The sequence below is a fragment of the Elaeis guineensis genome, chromosome 10, assembly GCF_000442705.2.
Source record: "Elaeis guineensis isolate ETL-2024a chromosome 10, EG11, whole genome shotgun sequence".
Lineage (NCBI taxonomy): Eukaryota > Viridiplantae > Streptophyta > Magnoliopsida > Arecales > Arecaceae > Elaeis > Elaeis guineensis.
The window spans coordinates 81,606,721-81,623,625 of NC_026002.2; the positions used below are offsets into that span (position 1 = coordinate 81,606,721).

At 49.9% G+C, this 16,905-nt stretch overlaps 2 protein-coding genes across 2 annotated transcripts in view; one reads left to right on the forward strand and one right to left on the reverse strand.

Moving 5' to 3' along the window:
* The window catches only part of LOC105037208 (uncharacterized), a 58,379-nt gene that overhangs the window by 10,035 nt on the left and 31,439 nt on the right, over window positions 1–16,905 (reverse strand). The window lies entirely within an intron of this gene.
* LOC105036060 (outer envelope pore protein 24A, chloroplastic-like) lies at window positions 2,111–2,794 on the forward strand. Its single transcript, XM_010911801.2, has 2 exons — window positions 2,111–2,339; window positions 2,448–2,794. The coding sequence occupies exons 1-2, from the start codon at window positions 2,111–2,113 to the stop codon at window positions 2,792–2,794; spliced, it is 576 nt and encodes a 191-aa protein (XP_010910103.2).

Below are 16,905 nucleotides of genomic sequence, written 5' to 3' on the forward strand. Positions count from 1 at the left end.
ATTTTTTTTTTTCATTTCAATCTCTTTCCACAGGATTTGTGGGAGAGGAGAGCACTTGAGGGAGATGGGAGGGGTTTTTTAGGTTCTATTGGGATTTTTCTTTAGACTTATGGCGGTGTGAGTTAGTCTTTTTAGGTTTTGAGAGCTTAAGCATGATATTTTATGTGATTTGTGGAATTTTTGGTTAAAAGGCTCTAATCTTCCATCAAAAACTCCCGTGGATACAAAAAATAGAGGAAAAATTATGAAAAAATAAAGGAAAATCAATGAAAAAAAAGAAAGAAAAAAAAAAGCTAAGGCCTTTTCTCAAATAGATTGGTAAATTTTTTTCTTTTTGCTTTTTTTTTTCTTTTCGTTTCATCCTCTGTTTCGGAGATATGCGGAGAAGGAGAGATCCCAAGCGAGGTTGAAAGGATTTCTAGGTTCCGGTTACGATGGTGTGAGTTGGTGCCTTAGGTTTTTGAGAGCTTGATCTTGGTAGAAGCATAATATTTAGTCAGATAGGTTAGAATACCCGACAAATATAACAATTTTGAATGGAACGGGTTCAGGATTTTTAGTTAATACTGTAGATGGGTTCAGATAGTAAGATTTTAAACGGATTCGGATATGGGTAGGGCAAATTTTATGAATACCCTATCTGTTGCCATCCCTAATCAAATCCAATGAATAAATAGTTGCCATCCCTAACCAAATCCAATAAATAAATAAATATTAACATCATTAAAAAATAAGTAAAATAATAAAAATAAGAAGTAGAAGAACAAAATATATTTTTCATTGTTAGCTTAATTTCCTCTTGCTATAATTTATGATTTTCATTCTATTTCTCCTTTTTAATCTTCAACTCCCCGCCAAACCAAGACATATGATATCATATATTAATAAACTAATTTTGTAACTTCTTAGAAAAATTGAATTGTGCTTCAGAGTGATTCTAGCCTGGTTACTACATCACCTTTTAGATATTTGAATCATCTTCTCTTTGATATGCTCCATCCCTTTGCAGCTTTAAAATTTTTCCAAGACATGTGATATCATATATTAACAAACTATTTTTGTAACTTCTCAGAAAAATTGAATGGTGCTTCAGAGTGATTCTAGCCTAGTTACTAAAATTTTTCTGCAAATCATATTGTTCTAAAAAGGCTAATTATTCTATAGATTGATTGGCTTGTAGAGATTTTAGTTATGACATCTATATTGATGTTGCTTAGTATTATGAGGTAACTCTATTATAACAATTTGATTGTCCATCATTTATATTAACAAACTATTTTTGTAACTTCTCAGAAAAATTGAATTGTGCTTCAGAGTGATTCTAGCCTAGTTACTAAAATTTTTCTGCCAATCATATTATTCTAAAAAAGCTAATTATTCTATAGATTGATTGGCTTGTAGAGATTTTAATTATGACATCCATATTGATGTTGCTGTGTATCTTGAGGTAACTCTATTATAACAATTTGATTGTTGCCTTATTAAGATCACTTAAAGATGTTTTTTTTCTTTTATCAAAAAGAAAAATGAAGCATTACGTGAAAAGATATTCAAGTAGCAACTCTAAACTTGCCCATACCAGGTTTTGAATTCGAGGCCATTACGAACAATTGACTGCAGCTTATACTATAAAGTGAATCAATTCATCGTTAAGTTGCTCAAAGATGTATTTCATTATAAAATTCTTATTCTTATCATATATATATATATATATATATATATATATATATATATATATATATATATATATATATATATATATATATAATGAAGCAACTGCGTTGGGTTATCTCCGTTTGCCTCGTGGATAAAAATTATTTCGTCATGTGGAGTGAAACTGCGTGGAATGGGATCGTGGGAGGATTGGAAGAGTTTCGGAAGAAGCTTCGTTCGCTTCAAGCCTCCCACCCGATCGAGACTTCTGAGGATGGAAAATAGCAAAAAATTGATGAGGTTGGTGAGCTCGATCTTGAGGGCGGTGAGATGGGCATGGAGCTCGGCAGCGAGGCTTTCCAGGGGGACGAAGGAGCGAAGGTTGGCGATGTAGGACTCCAACTTGAAGTCTGAGCGAAGGAAGGAGGTGGCCTTGAATCATAGCAGCTGAGACTTGATGGGATCGCCGAAGAAATCCATGGCCGATCGGGGAGGGAGGAGCTCCATGAAAGGGAGATATGAGGTGGACAAGAGCTCAGCTTTCGCCACCTTCACTGTCAACGCCGGTGACCTCAAGCTCAAGGCCTCCATGACTGACGCCACCATCCATGGTCCCTCTCTCAACGGCCTTGCCCTCTCTCTCAAGAAGCCCGACTCCTTCATCATCGACTACAACATCCCCAAGAAGCCAATCCGTCGCATCCCTTAATCCCTCTTCTCCTTGCAAGCTTCGATTTTTAGGGCTAAGGTTTGTGATTTTATGTGTCATCTTTGATTTTTGTTTTTTTGTCTTCAGGATGTTAGGTTTCAGTTCATGAATTCGGCGAGGGTTTTGGACAAGACGGTGAGTTTGACCTATACGCATGCCTGTGGGGACAATCGGGTGGGCATCGATGGTATGATGGCATTCGATCCGACGAATAAGTTGTCGGTGAGTTATGCTTTGGATTTGAGGAATTGTAAGGTGAAGTATGTATACACCCATGGGGTGCTGAGGAGAACTGTGGAGCCATGTTATGACTTGTCGAAGAACTCGTGGGATTTTGTGGTGACGAAAAAGTTTGAAGGGGGTGTTTCGGTTAAGGCTATCTACCAAGCATCGTCGAAGAATCTCGAGCTGGATAGAAAAAATAAAAAATAATTAAAGATAAAAAGAATAAAAAATGATGAGTTTAGAAAAGAATTTTATGAAATTTGGCTCTTCGGATCTTCATAATATTTATCTAATAGCTTATAATGCATATTACGCACAAATATAATATTTTTATAAAAAAAAATCCTTCTTGAAGTTATCAATTATTTTTGTTTATTCTATCTCATGTATTTGTTCAGAGTTGCTCTTCTTATGTCTGCAATAATATGGTTTAGAACTTGATGTGAAGTTTTAAATAAAATAAAATAATTTATAAATAGCTTATAATTTACTTATAAATAGCTCAATAAAATAAAATATATTTTTAAAATAAAATAATTTATAAAACCATCTAAATCGCTGCAAATTAGAATAATGGTTTCAGGGTTTTGCTGGGTATGGTGCAGCATCTCATAACCCTAGGCGCAGACAGGGTTTAAATAGACCCTGCTGCGCCATGCAGTGCCACATTATTCGATCAATCAAAAAATTTTAATTAATTCTCAAAAATATCATTTGTGGCTACCAAAAACTGTAAACCTATCAACACCACTGAAATCCAATTAGAGATAATCAACCATTATACAAGTGTCCAGACAAGAATAAACAAAATGTTATCTTTATTTTCCATAAAAATAAAAAAGAGTGGATACGAAGCAAAACATGCTCCATGACATGCTCCAAAATCCCGAAAATGGTTCCAAGAATCACCGCATAAATTCGAAATCCTCCACTAAAAACCCCATATTTTGAATAAATGCCCAATAAAATCGAACTCCAATATAAGCAAACCAGAAAAAAGAGGCGATTTCTAAATGACAGCTAGCGGAAATCCTCACACCATCAAAAAAATCTCCAATAAATAGAGGCATGCCCAAAACACACAGAATCTAGACCAAAGAAGAACGCCGGCACACCCAATCCTCACACTGTCCACCCAAATGCTAGAAATCAAATGATATACGACGGAAAGAAGAAAAGAATCCACGGCACCTGCCAATGATAACGCGAACAATCGAAATGCAATCGAAGAACACCAGATCGATCAGAGAAGAAAATCGTACCAATCGATTAAAAGGAGACGCCTAGCACTGAAGGTTCCCTCCCTAGGGCTTTTCTCCCCTTCTCCAACTCTGCTTTGTTCTCCTGGAATCGTCGGTTCTGGGGCACATATAGTCCGGGGCAATAAGGCAATTTCGGATGAATTTTTTTCACCTGAGAAATTACCACGTCAGATAATAAGACCGAAAGTGAGATAACATCGACCGTTCGATGGAGGATGGAGGGATGTAATCGAGTAAGGGGTAATAATGTAATAGGCGCAAAGAAAGTGATGCTTAATGTCGAGTGCCGACATAGTTGCATCGCTTTGTTTGAGTCTCCCTTTTGGGGCGGCTGTGGGGTCACGTGAGAAGCATGCTGGGCCTTGGCGCATCCGCTTTCCACGCGTACGGGTTGTGTGGAGGACGAGAATCGCGTTGCTAGAACACTACCTCGACGCGATGCAGTCTAAATTTTTTTTTTTAAATTTTACCATCATGGGGCGTAGACGACGTTAGGAGACTTTCTATTTTTATTTTTATTTTTTTAAAGAAAAGAACTTGAGTGGAAGGGTAGGGGTGCCATCAATCAGTGATGTTTGACTCTGGATTTCATAACATATATTTTATCATATCTAAAGCATAATTATAGTTTTTTATTATTTTAGCACTATTTAGGATGTAGCTGAAAGTCCCACCGGAGGCACATTTAGTCACAGTTCAAGCCATAACAATGCTGCAGCTGCTGCTCTAATGATGGTTCTAAGCCGCTTGCATTACAAAAATAAGAATGGAGAAAAATATAATAGGTGTTACAATTTTGTTTCTTTAATAAACTGAATTAGACCTTTGGCTTAATTCTTTATCCTCAGAATAAAAAAAAAAAAACTATAACGATAGAACATCTTAATTATTATTATTAGTATAGGCTGCTCTTGCAACACAAATAAAAAGAAGGTTATTTGGTATGTCCATTATTCTCTTAATAAAATAATATTTTTAAAAATTAGGATTCTTAAAAATCATCCTCTTAAAAAAATATACCATCTGAAGTATTTATTAAGTAAACAATGTTTTGGGTGATGATACTGTTATTTCGATATCATTATGTCACTTTAAGTTAGATGACAAGAGTAGTTTGTAATGTGATTAAGGCACAATTGAGAAATTCCTGAAAATGGCTGTTTGCAAGGCGCAATTCAAGTAGCACGCTTGGAAACATTGGGCCAGGAAGGTCTATGGATCATCATATATACCACCTACCTTTTTGTTGGGGGTACAATATACACCACCTACTTAGGCACAGGGTTGTACTCTCTTACATAAATGAAACAATTATACCAAATCAAGAAAGAATGAAAGAAAGAAATCAACGATATTTGCTCATATGCTACTTTTTCTAATCTAATTTTCCAACAATCAGAAATAAAGTGTTGGAATATGAAAGGGATACAAAAGCTGCTAATTCACATGATTCGAACCTCATCCCATTGATAACAATCTTACATATCATTCTGGAGCTGGACGTAGCTCATAAATTCAAACTTTACATAACTCCTCTTCAGATTGGGTCAGAAACTCAGGTCTGATTTTTCTTGATATGAACCAGAAACAAACCAACAAACACGCTAGATGGCAAATGTTTCAGCCTAGCCGGCTGGCCTGATCCAACTTGAAGCCAGTAGGTTCAGGTCAAATTACTTTTCTCAGACTCGGTAGACTCGTCAACTAGATACATTTTAAGTTACATTCACCAGTCAAATTGTATGCTAGAGGCAATATACTGGGCTAAACCAGAGGTGGGGTTGCTCCGGCAAGATCCTCCGACGCTCAAGTCAGTTCTCTACCTCAACAAGAATGGAGTGCTCGAACGAAAATTTTTGCAGAGTTTCTAGGTAAAAACGAGAGCTTATAGAATAACGTATCTGGGGTTCCCCCTTTTATAGACGGAGGGGGCAACAAACTGATGGTGATGCATGTAACCGTCTAGCAGTGGGCCGCCCATAGTCAGGAAAAGTTTGTTGCGGAGAGTAGTGGGGTGGACCCGTGGCTATTACCGGGGCGTGCCACGTGGAGTCTGCCACGAGAAGTGGAGCGACGTCCGTTGTCGCGACTTGCCAGAGGATAGAAGAATCGCGCGGTATCCGTCGCAGGAAGTGGAGCAGGACCGTGGCCATTATTACGGCCTGCCAAGGAGTGATGAAGCCGCGTGAAATCCGTCGCAGGAGGTGGAGCAGGATCGTGGAGTGATGGAGCCGCGTGGAATCTGCCGCAGGGAATGGAGCAGGATCGCAGCTGTTACTGCAGCGCGCCAGGGGGCGAAGGTCTGCCGGCTGAAGTCCGGCTGGAGTGTCTGGCAGAGAGAGGTAGTTAGCCATTTGTCCAAGAGGAGCTCGAAATCCGGCTTTCGCAGGAGTTCGGATGGAGTCTTCCTTCAGTCACAGTTGGGGGTGGAGTCCGGCTCCCGTAGGGGTCTGGGCGGAGCTCATCGGCAGTTGAAATCGAGGACGAGGCCCGGCTCCTGTAGGAGTCCAGGCGGAGCCTACTTGCAGTCGGAGTCGCGGGCGGAGTCCGGCTCCCACAGAAGTCCGGGCAAAGTCTGCCTGCAGCCGTTGGAGTTGAGGACGGAGCCCGGCTCCCATAGGAATCTGGGCGGAGTCTTCCTGCAATTAAAGTCAGGTGCGAAGTCCGGCTCCCGTAGGAGTCCGAACGGAGCTTACCAGCAGTTGAAGCTGGTGATGGAGCCCGGCTCCCGTAGGAGTACGGGCGGAGTCCTCCTTGCGGTTGAAGTCGGGGACGGAGCCTAGCTCCCGTGGGAGTCCGGGCGGAGCTTACCAGCAGTTGGAGTTGGTGACGGAGTCCGGCTCCCGTAGGAGTCCGGGCGGAGTCTTCCTGCAATTAACATCATGTGCGAAGCCCGGCTCCCGTAGGAGTCCGGACGGAGCTTACCAGCAGTTGAAGCTGGTGATGGAGCCCAACTCCCGTAGGAGTCCGGGCGGAGTCCTCCTTGCGGTTGAAGTCGGGGATGGAGCCCGGCTCCCGTAGGAGTCCGGGCGGAGTCTTCCTGCAATTAACGTCAGGTGCGAAGCCCGGCTCCCGTAGGAGTCCGGACGGAGCTTACCAGTAGTTGAAGTTGGTGATGGAGCCCGGCTCCCGTAGGAGTCCGAGCGGGGTCTTCCTGCAGCTGGAGTTGGTGACGGAGCCCGACTCCCGTAGGAGTCCGAGCGGAGTCTTCTGCAGTTGAAGTCGGGGATGGAGCCCGGCTCCCGTAGGAGTCCGGGTGGAGCTTTCCAGCGGTTGGAGTTGGTGACGGAGCCCGGCTCCCATAGGGGTCCGGGCGGAGTCTTCCTGCAATTAACGTCAGGTGCGAAGCCCGGCTTCCGTAGGAGTTCGGACGGAGCTTACCAGCAGTTGAAGTTGGTGACGAAGCATGGCTCCCGTAGGAGTCCGGGCGGGGTCTTCCTGTAGCTGGAGTTGGCGACGGAGCCCGGCTCCCGTAGGAGTCCGGGCGGGGTCTTCCTGCAGCTGGAGTCGGGGACAGAGTCCGACTCCCGTAGGAGTCCGGGTGGAGCTTTCCAGCGGTTGGAGTTGGTGATGGAGCCCGGCTCCTGTAGGAGTCCGGGCGGAGTCTTCCTGCAATTAACGTCAGGTGCGAAGCCCGACTCCCGTAGGAGTCCGGACGGAGCTTACCAGCAGTTGAAGTTAGTGACGGAGCCCGGCTCCCGTAGGAGTCCAGGCGGAGTCTTCCTGCAATTAAAGTTAGATGCGAAGTCCGGCTCCCGTAGGAGTCCGGACGGAGCTTACTAGCAGTTGAAGTTGGTGACGGAGCCCGGCTCCCGTAGGAGTTCGGGTAGAGTCTTCCTGCAATTAAAGTCAGGTGGTAAGTCCGGCTCCCGTAGGAGTCCGGACGGAGCTTACCACCAGTTGAAGTTGGTGACAGAGCCCGGCTCCCGTAGGAGTCCGGACGGGGTCTTCCTGCAGCTGGAGTTGGTGACGGAGCCCGGCTCCCGTAGGAGTCCGGGCGGGGTCTTCCTACAGTTGAAGTCGGGGACGGAGCCCGGCTCCCGTAGGAGTCCGGGCGGAGCTTTCCAGTGGTTGGAGTTGGTGACGAAGCCCGGCTCCCGTAGGAGTCCGGGCGGAGTCTTCCTGCAGCTGGAGTCGGGGACGGAGCCCGGCTCCCGTAGGAGTCCGGGCGGAGCTTTCCAGCGGTTGGAGTTGGTGACAGAGCTCGACTCCCGTAGGGGTCCGGGCGGGGTCTTCCTGCAGCTAAAGTCAGGTGCGAAGTCCGACTCCCGTAGGAGTCCGGACGGAACTTACCAGCAGTTGAAGTTGGTGACGGAGCCCGGCTCCCGTAGGAGTCCGGGCGGAGTCTTCCTGCAATTAAAGTCAGGTGCGAAATCTGGCTCCCGTAGGAGTCCGGACGGAGCTTACCAGCAGTTGAAGTTGGTGACGGAGCCCGGCTCCCGTAGGAGTCCGGGCGGGGTCTTCCTGCAGCTAAAGTCAGGTGCGAAGTCCGGCTCCCGTGGGAGTCTGGACGGAGCTTACCAGCAGTTGAAGTTGGTGACGGAGCCCGGCTCCCGTAGGAGTCCGGGCGGGGTCTTCCTGCAGCTGGAGTTGGTGACGGAGCCCGGCTCCCGTAGGAGTCCGGGAGTGGTCTTCCTGCAGTTGAAGTCGGGGACGGAGCCCGGCTCCCGTAGGAGTCCGAGCGGAGCTTTCCAGCGGTTGGAGTTGGTGACGGAGCCCGGCTCCCGTAGGAGTCCGGATGGAGTCTTCCTGCAATTAAAGTCAGGTGCGAAGTCCGGCTCCCGTAGGAGTCCGGACGGAGCTTACTAGCAGTTGAAGTTGGTGACGGAGCCCGGCTCCCGTAGGAGTCCGGGCGGGGTCTTCCTGCAGCTGGAGTTGGCGACGGAGCCCGGCTCCCGTAGGAGTCCAGGCGGGGTCTTCCTGCAGCTGGAGTTGGTGACGGAGCCCGGCTCCCGTAGGAGTCCGGGCGGAGTCTTCCTACAGTTGAAGTCGGGGACGGAGCCCGTAAGGGTCAATCCCGCTGAGAACTTCGGCTGAGGGTATTTTATACCCAACACCAGTCCCCCCTACTTCCGAGTTTGAATTTTGAATGAAGGAAGTACAGAGAGATTGGCATAGCCGAAGTTGTCCCCTCGAATCCTGCGTACGACCGCCCCCAGATATTTTGGCATTAAATATGCGCGTGCTGGAGTCTTTTCGAATCGGGGCGATACGAAGGGACCCTTCGAAATTCTCGCTGGTACACTGGCCCAGGTACGGTGCAATAATGGTCTTGCCATCCGCCAGCCGCTTTTAGCCGCCTGCCATGGCGAGTGGGACACGTGTCTGGCTTGGGGTGATTCGCGATCATTATGGCACCGAATCCCAGGGTCTATTTAAACCCGTCCTTCCACCTTTAGGGGCCCTATTCCGCTTCAGAGTTCTATCAGTATCTGCCCTTTTTTCGAGAGCCCTGTTTCTCTTGGCATCTTCTCGGGCCATAGGCGTCCTTCGAGTCGTCCCTGTCCTCGCCCCTCTGCATCCCTCAGAGCGATCTAGGTTAGTCCCAGAACCTTCGTCTTTCTTCCCGCCACTTAGGGACCTTTTCTTTGCCATTTTTTTTTTGTTGTATTCCTCTGAGTTAGTCTCCTGTGACCTCCCGTCCTTTGTCCTGTCTGTCTTCTTCGGGATCTTTAGAGTCTTCATTCGGAGTTATTCGAAATATCTTCCGGCTCTTCCGTTCCCAGCGGTTTTGGGAGTTCTTCCGCCTCAACCCCCCAGGTCCCTCGTTCTGTAGATGAACCTGCATCTGGGGCTGGGCTTCGTCCGATTTTTGCGTCGGGTGCCATTCCATGCTCCTTGACTCCGGATGAACTCCTTCTGATAAGGGTTCAGTATGGAGTTCCTCCGGAGTACGACCTGGAGCTGCCTGGCCCCTCCGATCGGGCTAGCACTCCCCCACCCGGTCGTTTTTGCTTGTATCAGGAGGCGTTCCGTGCCGGACTCCAGCTTCCACTTCCATCCTTTGTTGTCGCCCTCTTCCGCTTCTTAGACATCTCTTTGGCTTCTATTGCTCCGAATTCTTTTAGGTTTTTGATAGGATTTTTCTCTCTTTGCCACGTAGTCGAGGTCCGACCGTCCCTCTCTCTGTTTAGGCACTTCTATACCTTCAAGCGTCATCCTTCGGTGAAGGACTGGTGGTATTTCTCCCCTCAGTTCGGCAAGAAGGGGTTGCTGAAAGGTGCCCCCTCTTCAATCCACAACTGGAAGGAAAAATACCTCTTCATCCACTGCCCGACCCTGAGGCTGGGCCTGCCTCCTTGGGGCTCTCTGAGGGATTCTGTCCGTCGGATCCCCAACCTGGGGGAGGACGACCTTCAGGCTGCTTGAAAGCTTCTCGCCTATTCCGCTCCCTCCCTTCCCAACCTTCTGAGGGAGCAATTTTTGTTCAACATCGGCCTGAGCCCCCAGGATCCTGCGAGTACTTCATCTTTTCCTTTCTCTTCTTTTCATCCGTCCTTCTTCTTTCTCTTTTTTTTTTCTTCTCTCTTCTTCCTTCTCTTTCTTTTTCTTCTTCTTTCTCTTTTTTTTTGTGCCACTCCTTTTTCATTCCATTATTGATTTCTGATCTCTCCCCCCTTTCTCTCTCTTTTTTTTTTTTTAAGGAATGGACGCCGAAGCAGCACGGATGCTTGCCAGGAGCCTCAAGGCCCACAAAAGAAAGGGTGCCGCGGCCTCCGGATCGGCAAAGAGGGCCAGGGCGGAGGAGTCGAGCTTGGCCGCGTCCGTCCAGGCGGCTCCAGCGATCGACGTTCCCTCGGACGCCGAACCCACGGCCCCCCGGGCTTCTTCGAGGAGTCCGCCGACTAGGGCTCCCATTTCGACGGTCCGCTCCATGGAGGCGCCCATAGTCGAGAGGGGGAAGAGAAGGAAGTCGGTGGCCCGCAGGGTGAGTAGCCGTCGAGCCGCCGCTGACGAGTCCCTCGGTTCCGAAGAGGAGCCGGAGAATCCCTTCAATGACAGGGACTTGATCAGGCGGTTGATCGACGGCTGCATCCTGCCTGAAGTCGTCGAGAGGATCGACCGTGCCGATCCTGAGCAGCGGGTTTGGGACTCCCTAGGGTTTTTCCTCGAGGTAAACAAATCTTCATTTAATTGGCCATTCGTCCCTTGTTCTGATCCCCTTGACGCCCTTGCAGATTGGGCACCAGTTCCTCACCAATATCGAGGTGACGAACCGGGCGAGGAGGGACGCTATCCAGGTGGAGGAGCGTTGTCGGGCCGAGGTCGCTCGCCTCAAAGAAAAGGCAGCCGAAGTAGTCGCCCTCCAAGAGGCTCTGAAAAGAGAGAAACAAGCCCGGGAGGAGGAAAAGCAGACCTTGGAGGAGACGGTGAGAAAGGCGGAGGCCGAGGTCGCCAATTTGGCTGAGCAGATTTTAGTCCTGGTCTCGGAGGTCAGGGTTCTTGCGGTAGAGAAATTCAAGACCTCCGCGGAGATGAGGGACCTGAATGTCCAATTCGGCCAGGAGGCGTTCATCAAGGGGTTCGAGCTCTGCCAGGAGAAGGTGACCAGAAAATTTTCTGAGCTTGACCTCAGCTTCCTGGGTGAGGAGTCTGAAGACGAGGCCGGTCCCTCTCCTGCTACCACTGCTGCCGCAGCCTCCCTTCCAGGAATACCGAGCTCTCCAACTCTTGCCTCTGAGGTCTGAGACCTCCAACCTTGTATTTTTATTTTACCATAATTTTTCTTTTCCTTTTTGTCTTCAAGAATCATCCAATCAATAAAGTTGAATTTCTTATCGTGGATGGCTTCTCCCTCCTTCCTTTCTTCTCTCTGCTTTTCTTTCTGTGATGAGGCGTGTCTTGACGCTTTTGCCTTTCGATGGCAGTGCCCTACCGAAGCACTTCCCCTGCCCCTGAGGATTCCGCTGAAGTCGACGATCCAGCGGCTGAAGAAGGAAGTCCTTCACTTGACAAAAAGGTTAAAGAAGATGGAAGGCGAGCTTCGCAGATTGAGAGAGGATCATTCTGAAGCCACCACGGAGGCCATCCGCTTTCGGAATCTCCACGTGAAGGGGATCATGGAGTATAGCCGGAGGAAGGCGGACTTCGCGAAGGAGCTTGAGGAATGCAAGAAGAGCGCCAGCGACCAAATTTGGGCTCAAGCTGCCAAGATTAGCGCTCTCAGGGTGGAACTGTCGGCTGCGATGGAGAAGATCGGCCAACTGGGAGGAAGTTCGTCCCGACTCTTGGATCGGGCCGATGGCGACCGGGAGTGGTCGAAGAAGGTCTCCGACCTTCAGCAGCAGCTTCAGGACGCCGAGGTGAACTACGACGTGCATCGGGCCGGTTGGCGCAGGCAGGTAGAGGAATATAAAGGGAGACTCTGAGGGGCGACCGACGAAGTCGCCCGTCTTCAGAGGCAGCTGGCTGACAGGGCTCAGCTGACTTCTGCTCGGGATTCTAATGAACTCCAGTCCCTGAGAGGAACCGTCGAAGGGCTTTCTGTCGCCCTTGGGGAAAGGACGGCTGAGCTGCAGCAATTGAAGATCCAGCTGGCATACGAGTAGCAGGCCGTCACGGATGCGGAGGCAGAATCTGAGATCCTAAGAAAGAGGCATCGAGAGGCGAAGACCGAGAGCCAGCGACTTCGTCGGGCGCTCCAGGATGCGCTACTGAAAAGGAGGGAGCTAGAAGAAGAAGTTGAGAATCTAAGGTAGTCCTGGATGAGGGGTGGAGCAGATAATTCTAGGTCGGAAGGAGCAGAGCTTCCCTAGAGCTCTTTTTGGCCTTCTGTCTTTTCATGTATACGCTTTCTCTTTTGTTGTTTTGTCTTGCTTTTGTCGTTTTGCTTTTCTTTCTTTGGCCTTCTGGACTTTGTGGTGTATATTTCGCAAATGGAATGAAAAGAAAATTTTGTGTTACCTCGTCCGCATGTTGTATTAAATTATCATCTGCCGAACTTCTCTTATCGTTCAACTTGTCCGACGTTGACGTCGTTTGGAGGTGCCCGGTCATCGATACGCTGGTTTGCTTTCCTCGTCGTTCATGGCCGCAGGCTCAAGCTTGGTGGTCCGAACTCCGCATTACCTCGGAGGCGTTGCTGTTTTCTTGACCTATTTCGAGAGCCTTCTTAGAGGCCGGAGGTGTTTGGTAGGAACTTCTCGCCTTTGTTGAGACAAGGTTCCTTAGGTCTTTGGTGTGGTTTGTCCTTCATCTGTTTCTGACGTAGTTCGTCGCTTCTCCTTTTTAATTTTTCTTCTCTTTTCGGAGTGAGGGCCCTCCCCTTGCTTTTTGCGGGGTTGCGTAGAAGTGTGAAGGTGCCGCTGAGGGGCCTTTCCCCCTCATCCGATCTTGTTGGGCGGTCGGGTTTTGTCACCGTCAGGACGAGGTTCTCCTTCCATTCCTGATGTAGCCGATCTCAGCTCAGGTTAGGATGAGATTCTCCTCCTGTTTCCAATGGGGCTACGGGGGCACATAAGGGCTATCGCAAGGGTCTCTCCCCCCATTCGGTCTAAAAGAACCGGGCCTTCGACTTTACTCATGTCAGGATGAGGTTCTCCTCCTGTTCCTGACATGGCTGTGGGGGCGCGTTAGGGCGTTGTAAGGCCTCTCCCCCCATTCGATCTAAAAGAACCGGGCCTTCAACTTTGCTCATGTCAGGATGAGGTCCTCCTCCTGTTCTTGACATGGATGTGGGGGCGCATTAGGGCGTTGTAAGGCCTCTCCCCCCATCCGGTCTAAAAGAATCGGGCCTTTGACTTTGCTCATATCAGGACGAGGTTCTCCTCCTGTTCCTGACATGGCTGTGGGGGCGCATTAGGACGTTGTAAGGCCTCTCCCCCCATCCGGTCTAAAAGAACCGGGCCTTTGACTTTGCTCACGTCAGGACGAGGTTCTCCTCCTGTTCCTGACATGGCTGTGGGGGCGCATTAGGGCGTTGTAAGACCTCTCCCCCCATCCGATCTAAAAGAACTGGACCTTTGACTTTGCTCATGTCAGGACGAGGTTCTCCTCCTGTTCCTGACATGGCTGTGGGGCCGCATTAGGGTGTTGTAAGGCCTCTCCCCCCATCCGATCTCAAGATAATCGGACTTTCATTTTATTTATGTTAGGATGAGGTTCTCCTCTCGTTCCTAACATAACCTTGTTTTAATTGTTTGAAGGGGTTATCCCCAGTCGTAACAAATCCGTGCCAAATGGGAGGAACACGCAAAGTCGAAAGGAATTTAGATTCAGGGCAGAGTCGTAAGCGATACATTTACAAGTTTTTCGAGTTCCATGGTCGTGGAAGGTCTGCTCCTCCTTGAGGCCCTCCGGTGATGGAGTCGATGGTCCCAATTGGAGGCCGATCTCCGGGCTGCTCCTCCCTCCTTGGCGGTTCAGGTTGCGGCAGGGCCTTTGGCCAATCTTCTCTACCCTCAGGCCGGTGCCGGATGAACCTGTCGAGTCGACCTCGCCGGATGAGCTCCTCGATCTCGTCTCGGAGCTGAATGCATTCCTCCGTGTCGTGGCCGTGGTCGTGGTCGCGGTGGTAGAGACAAAACTTGTTGGAGTTGCGCTTTTCGGGGTGCGTGCATATCCTCTCTGGTCTAGGGAGCTGCTCCCTGACCTCCATCAGTACTTGGATCTTCGCGGCATTGAGGGGGGCGTAGTTGCGGAATCTTCTCGATGGAGAACCCCGCCGAACCCCACGATCCGGACTTCTCTGCCTACGTACCTGGGGTGGAGTATGGGCACGCTTGTGCCCAGGAGGGGATCGAGAACGCGGCCGAGCTTCTCTCGACCCTTTTTTGACTGCGGGCTTAATCGAGTCTCCCGCCTGCTGCTCTCTCGCGGTCTCCTCATCCTTTAGTTTGAAGGCTTCTTTCGCTCAGGCGTACCCTTCAGCCCGAGCCAACAAATCAGCAAAATCTCTGGGGTACTTCTTCTCCAGGGAGAACAAAGGGTCATTCTTCTGAAGGCCGCCCTTCAGAGCGGCCATTGCGACTGATTGATCCAAATTCCAGACCTCCAGTGCTGCGACATTGAAATGGTTGATGTAGGCCCGAATGGACTCCCCTTTCCTCTGCTTGATATTGATGAGGGACTCCGAACTCTTCCGGGGGTGCCGACTGCTGACAAAATATGCCACGAATTGGTGGCTTATCTGATCGAAGGAAAAGATGGTACCCGACTTCAGAGCCGAGTATCAGTTTCTCGCCGCTCCCTTCAAGGTGGATGGGAAGGCTCGGCATAGAATGGCGTCGGGAGCGCCATGAAGCAGCATCATCATCCGGAAGGCTTCCAGATGATCAACCGGGTCCGAAGTCCCGTCGTAGCTTTCGAACTGGGGGAGCTTGAAGTTTGGCGGGATCGGTTCCTGCATGATCATTTGAGAAAAGGGAGGGTCAGTACAAATATCCTCACCATAAGCGGGGGGAGCATGGCAGAGTTCTTCGATTCGTCGGTTCATCTCTTGGAGTCTCCGGTCTAGAAAATCCTCTCGACTTCGAGTCTCGAGGGTCCTCTGGCAGAATGGGGGCAGCGATCTTCCAGGGGTGGAGTCGTGATCCGATTGGGGGCTCTCCACCCTCGGGTTCATTTTTCCAGGAAAGACGGGACGGCTGGCCCAAGTGGCTCGTCCCGCCATCGGATTTTGGTGTTCCGACGACACCCTTTCCAGGCGCACTGATGCCTGCGGCTGCTGCTGCTGCTATATAGCCTGCACAGCTTCAGTGAGGCCTCTGACCTGCTGCGCTAGCAGATCAAACTGCTCCGCACCGACCATCATCGTCGAAGGAGGAGTAGGAGGTTGGGAAACAGGAGGTGAGGCCGGAGCCTGAGACCTGACCGTAGAGGCCGTGGATCGTCGCGTGGACGTCTTGCGGGGAGGCATCGAGCAAGGACCAAGTGGAGAAAGGAGGAGAGGATGCCGAAAAAGATGCCCGGGGCGGTCCCGTTGAGCGCTCCTTTAAGAACAAGGATACTGCGAAGACACAGACCCTTCCTCTAGCGTCAATCCTGTTGGTGCAAAAATTCGCTTGCGTCGGAGAAGCTGGAGTCGAGGGAGTCGCAGTCGCCGTCGGGACCTGCAAAAGAAGTCTAAACCGGAGGTGGGGTTGCTCCGGCAAGATCCTCCGACGCTCAAGTCAGTTCTCTGCCTCAACAAGAATGGAGTGCTCGAACGAAAATTTTTGCAGAGTTTCTAGGTAAAAACGAGAGCTTATAGAATAACGTATCTGGGGTTCCCCCTTTTATAGGCGGAGGGGGCAACAAACTGATGGTGATGTCTGTAACCGTCTGGCAGTGGGCCGCCCATAGTCAGAAAAAGTTTGTTGCGGAGAGTAGTGGGGCGGACCCGTGGCTATTACCGGGGCATGCCACGTGGAGTCTGCCACGAGAAGCGGAGCGGCGTCCGTTGTTGCGACTCGCCAGAGGATAGAAGAATCGCGCAGTATCCGTCGCAGGAAGTGGAGCAGGACCGTGGCCATTATTACGGCCTGCCAAGGAGTGATGGAGCTGCGTGGAATCCGTCGCAGGAGGTGGAGCAGGGTCGTGGAGTGATGGAGCCGCGTGAAATCTGCCGCAGGGAATGGAGCAGAATTGCGGCTGTTACTGCAGCGCACCAGGGGGCGAAGGTCTGCGGGCTGAAGTCTGGCTGGAGTGTCTGGCGGAGAGAGGTAGTTAGCCATCTGTCCAAGAAGAGCTCGAAATCCGGCTTTCACAGGAGTTCGGATGGAGTCTTCCTTCAGTCACAGCCGGGGGTGGAGTCCGGCTCCCGTAGGGGTCTGGGCGGAGCTCACCGGCAGTTGAAATCGAGGACGAGGCCCGGCTCCCATAGGAGTCCGGGCGGAGCCTACTTGCAGTCGGAGTCGCGGGCGGAGTCCGGCTCCCGTAGGAGTCTGGGCGAAGTCTGCCTACAGCCGTTGGAGTTGAGGACGGAGCCTGGCTCCCATAGGAATCCGGGCGGAGTCTTCCTGCAATTAAAGTCAGGTGCGAAGTTCGGCTCCCGTAGGAGTCCGGACGGAGCTTACCAGTAGTTGAAGCTGGTGATGGAGCCCGACTCCCGTAGGAGTCCAGACGGAGTCCCCTCTG